General features: G+C 33.1%; 3 protein-coding genes across 4 annotated transcripts in view; 1 reads left to right on the forward strand and 2 right to left on the reverse strand.

The window, feature by feature from the left end:
* Window positions 1-663, forward strand: part of GlnRS (Glutaminyl-tRNA synthetase) — a 5,352-nt gene extending 4,689 nt beyond the window's left edge. Inside the window, exons 9-10 of the mRNA XM_018501900.1 lie at window positions 4-196; window positions 255-663. Of these exons, the coding sequence (XP_018357402.1) occupies window positions 4-196; window positions 255-305 (244 nt within the window). The 3' untranslated portion in view covers window positions 306-663. The remainder of the gene's footprint in view (window positions 1-3; window positions 197-254) is intronic.
* Window positions 664-923: 260 nt separating this feature from the next.
* On the reverse strand, window positions 924-2,432 carry LOC108757479 (parkin coregulated gene protein homolog). Of its 2 annotated transcripts, XM_018501906.1 has the most exons (4): window positions 2,043-2,432; window positions 1,406-1,724; window positions 1,194-1,343; window positions 924-1,124 (listed from the first exon to the last, which is right to left on the reverse strand). In XM_018501906.1, exons 1-4 carry the CDS (start codon window positions 2,145-2,147, stop codon window positions 964-966), a joined length of 735 nt encoding a protein of 244 aa, XP_018357408.1. In that variant the 5' UTR covers window positions 2,148-2,432; the 3' UTR covers window positions 924-963. The 2 variants fall into 2 exon arrangements, with proteins under 2 accessions (XP_018357408.1, XP_018357407.1); XM_018501905.1 differs by having other exon boundaries at window positions 924-1,343.
* Window positions 2,433-2,593: 161 nt separating this feature from the next.
* The window catches only part of LOC108757480 (RNA polymerase III subunit A), a 29,580-nt gene continuing 24,617 nt past the window's right edge, over window positions 2,594-7,556 (reverse strand). Inside the window, exons 16-28 of the mRNA XM_018501907.1 lie at window positions 6,642-6,718; window positions 6,224-6,554; window positions 5,893-6,142; window positions 5,585-5,814; window positions 5,156-5,506; window positions 4,932-5,100; window positions 4,509-4,851; window positions 4,249-4,436; window positions 3,873-4,023; window positions 3,621-3,773; window positions 3,362-3,562; window positions 2,881-3,014; window positions 2,594-2,738 (exon numbers count right to left, since the gene is read on the reverse strand). Of these exons, the coding sequence (XP_018357409.1) occupies window positions 2,618-2,738; window positions 2,881-3,014; window positions 3,362-3,562; window positions 3,621-3,773; window positions 3,873-4,023; window positions 4,249-4,436; window positions 4,509-4,851; window positions 4,932-5,100; window positions 5,156-5,506; window positions 5,585-5,814; window positions 5,893-6,142; window positions 6,224-6,554; window positions 6,642-6,718 (2,699 nt within the window). The 3' untranslated portion in view covers window positions 2,594-2,617. The remainder of the gene's footprint in view (window positions 2,739-2,880; window positions 3,015-3,361; window positions 3,563-3,620; window positions 3,774-3,872; window positions 4,024-4,248; window positions 4,437-4,508; window positions 4,852-4,931; window positions 5,101-5,155; window positions 5,507-5,584; window positions 5,815-5,892; window positions 6,143-6,223; window positions 6,555-6,641; window positions 6,719-7,556) is intronic.

Genomic DNA, 7,556 nt, shown 5'->3' on the forward strand with positions numbered 1-7,556 from the left:
CAGGTTTAAGCACAAAAATCCGGAAGATATACATGAGGTACCGCATGGATTTTTGAGTGATATTAATCCATCCAGCAAAAAAGAAATTGTAGCGTACATGGACAACAGTCTAGCTGAAACAGCAAAAGTGTATGACAAATTTCAATTTGAACGTATAGGCTTTTTCTCTGTTGATCCAGATACCAAACCTAATAAGGTAAGTATAAAAGCATTAGTACACATGTACATTGCATTAACAATCTCTTTTATTTCAGCTTGTTTTTAATCGTATTGTAACATTGAAAGAAGATACAGGAAAGGTGTAAATATATATTTCAATACTATCATCAAAAATAACTGTACTACTATTTTTACTACTGTTAAGATCTGAATATAGACTTTTGTAAAAGCATAAAGTGTAAGAAAATCAACCAACCGGAATCTTTTATTTTATCATGGAAAGGACGGAAATGAAAGACTTTGATTGGTCCATTTTCTTATACATTATATGTTATGCGTTATGCAAGCTTTATACTTCTATTCTGATATGCTTTTTTTATGCTGAGACAAAATGCATGCTGTCTGTCTCTGTCTAACGGGAAAGGCGGATCCATGTGTATAAGATTTATGATTATATATGTAATATATTATTTTCAAAATTTTTGTAATATATCATCATGTGTCGATATATCTTTTTTACTATATTATATCTTTACGTTACGTATAACTTGTTACATTAAATTTTGCAAGTATTTTGATTTTGTGATAGTTACATTTCCATGAATAAACAATAAATCTATTAAAAGGATTATGGGCCTTCTACAATAAGCCGTAAGTCAGAACGTCAGAAGTCTTAACCAGTCTTAACCAAGTTGTTCAAGTTGGCTATTGGCCAATTTCATCGATTATGATTTAAGATCGCTTAGAACTTCTGACTTGCGGCTTATTGTAGAAGGCCCATTACAGTGTAATTTTCTGCCTCTATTAATTCATCATACAGGATTCGTAGGTGGGAACCATGTATTTAATATTTATAAAAGCATCTTCGCCACCGTATCTTTCCAAGATTTCAAGTGTCTCTTGTATAATGTCAGCAGCGTTCTCTCCTCTTTGCTGAGAATAATCGATACCTTCGCCAAGGTTTACTGAAATTATACATTTTATTTTCAATTGTATACGAATATAGGAAATATCAAAATACGTAAGTAAGTTACCATTTCTGTCTTTGAGTAAATTTGGAATAGGCAAGATTTGCCTAAAATACGGGACTAAAGCTTCACCAACGCAATCGGCCGATCGCACTAAACGTTGAAGTGCTTTCATCGTGGTACAGATTATCTCAGGCATTCTTGTATTCAAAGCGTCTAGCAAAGTTTTTTTAATTACAATCTATTTTTTCTACATTAAATTGGATTGTAGAACTTACTCTTAATAGGAATAATCAATTGAGGAACAACGGGCAATATCTTTGGTCCACCGTGTTCTAGCATATCTGATATTCCTTGCTCTACCAGAAATTTGTATGGTTGTTCTGTTTCCGTTAATCCATCGAAGAACATTGGCAAATAATGATGGAAATCTAAATCTTCTATGTCTACTTTCCAGTTAATTTTCTGATCGTAACCATTGTTCTCCAAAGAGATAGGGAATACACCGCGCTTGTAAAACTTTCTGAAAGTCGATGGTTTTGGTAGACGAGGTTTATACAATCCACATTGTGGCGGTTTCGCGACAATCGTGTTTTCCTGTGATCAAAAATTGATTTATTACATATACGGTATTACCGTGCACTATATTTATCTCGATCATAGTGAAAATTCCACCCTGTACTTCGATATCGTCATTTTCTCAAGTCCAACTCCAATTATAACTTGATGGGCAGAATTACTTAAATTATACTTAAAATAATATCCCTAATATACACACAGTTCGTTGTTCTTAATATTTTTTCGATATATTAAATATAATTCTATTAATCGATTGGATAAATTTTATTCGCATTTCTTAATAAAATAGATCAAGTTAATCGGAGTTGGCGGAAATGGCTCTTAACAACGTGTTACCTGTAACGCCTGAATAGTGAAGGCAGGAACTATTCGTGGCTTTCTCTTTTTGTATCGCGGTATATCTTTCCGGACCTCCGTCCAAAATTCTTTTTCATTCACCATCCTGATGCCCGATATCTTTCTTCCAATTCTAAGTTCAAATTATACGTTGAACATTTTATTCAAATGTACGTATGAAATTATATGCGCGCGAAGATGTAGGTAGGATTATAGGAAACGGATTCAGATCAAACAATATTGTCTCCTAGCAACAAAATTTCTATTGACATCTATTTCATGATATAAATATAAGACATGATGCAAGTAGACACATTTCTACTTGCATCATGGATATAAGAAAACATGACATGTATTCCATGATCTATTCAAAATATTCGCATCGTAAATACAAAGTCACTTTATAAAAGTACATAATATCTCCTTATATATGTTTATACAATCAAATATAAATTAAATATTTTATGCATAAGTGACATGATCATAAGAATTAATAATAAAATGAAAAGATATCTTTTTTTTTATCAAAGTAAATTATTTCTTTTTGTCAGTAAAGGTAAAATATTTTATTAATATTAGGTTTGCAATAGTGGACGCGGTTGTATTCGTGGAAGTCGTCTTCCAGAATGCAATGGTTTGTGAAATTGTGGATCATCAAATAAAAGTTCCTTTTTGCATGGTTCGTCTTTGTCTGCCGTATTTAATTATTAAGGAAAATAAATCTGTGCTGTATGTGCACACATGCAGATGTAGATGTGTGTATTCAGTTGTGTGTAATCTATTTTTTATGACAAATATAACAGTTAACGTTTCATATATAAAGTAATGAAAAGGATATCTGTGTAACAGCTTGAAGATTCCTGTGCCTAGTGGAACTGGAATGCCCATTATAATTGATTCCGATACGCCGCTTATAACGTCTTTTTGTCCATAATAAGCTGCATCAAATAGATGATCTGCAGTTTTCTCAAACTGTAAATAAATAACTGGTTTGCCAAAAAAATTTCCAATTCTTTTTAATACTATTCAAATTTAAAGACGAAGAACAACAATAAACTCAATTTAATAAAATAATGTAGGAAATTAGGCAAATGAGAGAGTTCGGTGCGATACTTGATGCACAATCATTAATTTATATATACATAGAATTAATGATTGTGTATCAAGTATCGCACCGAACTCTCATTTGCCTAATTTCCTATATTATTTTAATTTCGAGAGTCCATAACCAATATTTCTTATCAATTTAATAATTCTATATATTGTATTATAAAAAAAGCACGTAAAAGAATGAAACAATGAAAAATGAAAAATCTCACCGATGCCAAGTTTAAAACCGATTCTTTCATTTTTGCCAAACCTTGTCTCGTGATACCGAGTACTTCTCCTCTACTAGTCATTAAATCTGCCAAGAGCATTAAATGTCGACAATCAATACTGATACCGTGATTTTCCATTACCGACTTAATTTCTGACATGATAGTCGTTCTTGCTGCTTCTATCCCGAGCGTTTTGAAAACCTAAAATAAAACATGATTATATGTTTTATTCACTATCTCATGATTTCTTTCAACTCACTTCTATTGTATTATTCGACTTTGTCTTCTCACCGAGGATGCCACGTGTTGCCATAACTTCTCTAAAATTATCTCCTTCGACAAATAATGTAAATTTCGATTTACTACCGAGATTTTTATTATGTACAACTACTCTATTGATCGATGGTAAACCCTACAAAAAAATAAATAAATAAATAAAAATGGACATTAAATTTCTAAAACTTATAAAAATTTACATTTTATAGAGATGTATTTCATTACACATTTTTACCTTTATTATAACATTTGGAATGGCCTCTGTCAATTGACGAAATGGAAAATTTGAGTCTTTATCTTTACTTCGATTTGGTCGAATAATAATAACTGAGTCGGTCATCTTTTCTACATTCTTTGAAGTTAATTTCAATTTTGAAGTGCAGAGTCTAGAGAATCGTAAATTATTTGTTATCTTTCGAAAAGTATAATGGCAGCAAATTACTCTTAAATTTAAAGTATAACTAAAACTCCTGTTTTTTTTTATTGTACCATATTAAGTTTTGACATTAAATGAAAGAAATCAAGTGAAGTTTCTTTCTTGCGAGATACATATGTTGAAATAAATTAATAGTTGCAATGAAGAAACGAGAATCTTAAGCTTTCAAACATACTTATAGCATACGGAATTAACATCAACTTCTAATTTCAACGTTCTAATCCTATCGATATCTAATTTTATTATAAGGAAATGATCATCAGGTAAATATATTTCTTCGATATATTCAGATACATCTCCCAGGGTCGTCTTCTCAATTCTTGCCTTCACTTGCTCGGCAAACTCGGAATTTGTATCATTGATCTGCAAAATAAAGAATTAGTTGGTTAAAACCATGTTCGATTGAATATGCACGTGTTCAGAGTAATTATTCACCAATGTCGCTGTTATGATAGGAGTACTGATCTTGGGACTCGCGTTAATAATTTCTTTAATACGGGGTACTCCTTGAGTAATGTTCATAGCAGCTACACCGGCAAAATGGAATGTTTTGAGTGTCATCTGAGTCCCTGGCTCACCGATACTTTGAGCGGCAAGCGCACCTACAGCAGTGCCCGGTTCTATCTTAGCTCTCATGTACTTCTCTTTGCACGTGTGAATAAACTCTACTAATTGTGAGAGGGTGAAACGTTCAAGTTGCGAAGTCACTGGCGAATTCGATATAACGTTCTGCCGATAAAACGCTATTTTTCGCGCCACTTTCAATTTCAAGAACGAACTGCAAAAACAACGTTTAATTTGTTCAAAGCTGCGCTACAGAAGTTTGCCATATATCATATTTATCATATATTTTCTTACGTCAATTCGTCTTTGAATTCCTCACTAAGGCACTCATATTCCTTAGCGCTTAGCATTTCCTTTGTGGCATTAATTACGGTAACGTAATCTAAAGGCTTTTCGGTAATATAAGGCATTTTCGCCCTCACATGCTCGTACACTCTTTCATAATCCACGGGACAGTCTTTACCTGTAGAAAAATATGTATTATTCTTTTTACACAAAATGCACAATATGTCACATACCCTCCATGTACGTAGGGTCCAATCCATCACCGCCATACGTAGTCTGTATCATATCACACATAGAGTTGCGTACTGTCATGTCGTAATGGATACACAAATCTTCTAAACTTTTAATTAATCGTCTCTGCATGTATCCAGTCTCCGCAGTTTTTACAGCGGTATCTGTGAGACCCTCTCGACCGCCCATCGCATGAAAGTAGAATTCCTTGGACATTAATCCAGAATAAAATGAATTTTCCACAAAGCCTTTAGCATCCGGCTTTTTTGATCGTGTCAAGACATGAGGTAACGCACGATTCTCAAATCCATCCGGCACTCTACATCCGTTGATAGCTTGCTGACCTACGCAAGCTGAAGAGAGAAGTTGTATTAAATAGTATCAGAACAATTAAAAGTAGTAATATATTTATGATTATTACTTGAACGTACCGATCATTTGAGAAATGTTGATGAAACTACCTTTACTCCCACAGAGTGCCATAATTAGAGGTGTGTTAGTAGGATGCAGTTCTCTCAAACACGCTTTACCAACGTCGTCACGGATCACTGAAAGTTCATTTAATATTCTCGTTTCCAGTGTTTCCTCTTCTGAACATCCAGGCTGACAGACAAGACGACCCTGTTCCATTAACTGAATGTATTCGTTACATGTAGAGTAACTAAATAAACGAAAAAAAATTGGAATTAGTTATTTATGAAGCAGTCTATCAAATTTATAAACTTGGAATTATTCTTACTGAGTGTTTAATATTCTTTCCTTGGCTCGAAGAAGGCCTTGACTAGGTATAAGATCACCGATACCAAGAGAAATTCCTCTCTCAAAATTGAAGTGATTTGTTATTCTGGTTAAACGCCACATAGCTGCGGTTGCAACATCTTCACCCCAATCACGCAGCAGAATGTAAAATATATTTTGTTTTGATCCTGAGCCTAATACAGATTTATCCATTGTTCCTGCTAGAAGCTCGGAATTGCGAATAATAACATCTGTGGATTTAATTTGATTATTTAAGAACGTTTTGTCATTAAATGTTAACGACACGATTACAATGTACAAGTACAACTTACAAGAGTCATTAATACAAAATTCTTTTCCGTTGGTATATGTCTTGCCCCTTGCCTTTAGATTTGCTTTGACAGGGCATTCCCTATTCGGTCGTATAATGAGACTGAATATTTGTTTGCCGGTCCACAATCTCGCCGGCTTTACGATTGCAGGCGGAGGAAGAGTTACGTTCATAGAAGCATCCGAGCCAGCTAAAAGGCAAAGAGCTAATCTAGCTTGTTCTAGCTGGAGAAATGTATCCTTTTGAGTTAAGAGATAAGCACCGGTGATAAAATCTTGAGTTGCTGCTATCAATAAGTCGCCATTGCGAGGTGTAACTAGATTAGATTTATTCTATAAACACAAAACAAAATATTTCACAGCATATTTATACGCAATTTAATAATTCTATAAAAATATGTTAATCACACAGCCATTTACCGCTAATAAAACTAACGCCTCGGCTCTGGCTTCTTCAGTCTGCGGTAAGTGAAGATTCATCTCGTCGCCGTCAAAATCTATTAATGTATATTAAATCAAATAAGGGCTAAATAAGACCGATGATAATCTTAGTATCTAATAACACCAATCTGCGATAAAAAATTTTTTTAAATAGTTTTAGCTGTTTTTAATGTATTTTTTTGGATACTGAACATAAATTCGTTATCCAAATTTAGTTATCGCATCACAATTTTAAGAAAAATGGCATTAAAGAGATAAAAAACATAATTTTCAAGGTTTTCATAAATGATACTAAATAAAAAAATAATATAAAATTGACAAAATAAAATATGGTATGAACATTGTAAGGGGATATTCTGTAACACTCTGTTTTATCCAGAATTAATTTTGCCACCATATTATCATCTTCACTTTTTAATTTAGTATGAGGCAATCGTGTTATATAAAAGAACTCTACATACAATAAAGTATTAAGACCGAATAAAATGTCTTCTATGTATTACATGTGAAAAGAGCTATTTTTAAATTGTCATATCTCAAAAATGGACAATCACCAAAACCAAACAAAATGCTTTACGGTTAAAAGTTGATACTTTTGTGCATTAACAAAATTTAGAAAAAAATTTACTGCCGATGTTATAATGTAATAAAAATCCTTAAAAGCGTCATTTTCGGCAATTTTTCTAAAAAATATGACGTGGCGGAGCAATTTGATAAACGGAATTGTATTCAGTACCTAAGAACCGACGAAAAACAATTATATTCGTTCAAACAATGTTCCCAAAGTATCAATTTGCAGACTAGTATAATATTTATATGTAAATTTTAAATATAATTGCAATAATTTGTGTGCGCGCGTGCGTGCGTATGTGTGACAGAGGGGGGGGGGGGGGG

Source organism: Trachymyrmex cornetzi, unplaced genomic scaffold, assembly GCF_001594075.2.
Source record: "Trachymyrmex cornetzi isolate Tcor2-1 unplaced genomic scaffold, Tcor1.1 scaffold144, whole genome shotgun sequence".
Classification (NCBI taxonomy): domain Eukaryota; kingdom Metazoa; phylum Arthropoda; class Insecta; order Hymenoptera; family Formicidae; genus Trachymyrmex; species Trachymyrmex cornetzi.

Excerpts from the sequence above, each read along its gene's own strand:
- LOC108757479 (XM_018501905.1), bottom strand. The coding sequence starts at position 2,147 with ATGGTGAATGAAAAAGAATTTTGGACGGAGGTCCGGAAAGATATACCG. Across the intron at positions 1,725-2,042 it reads TCACTATTCAGGCGTTACAG|GAAAACACGATTGTCGCGAA; the intron begins GTAACACGTTGT and ends TTTTGATCACAG. Across the intron at positions 1,344-1,405 it reads ATTGATTATTCCTATTAAGA|ACGCTTTGAATACAAGAATG; the intron begins GTAAGTTCTACA and ends AAACTTTGCTAG.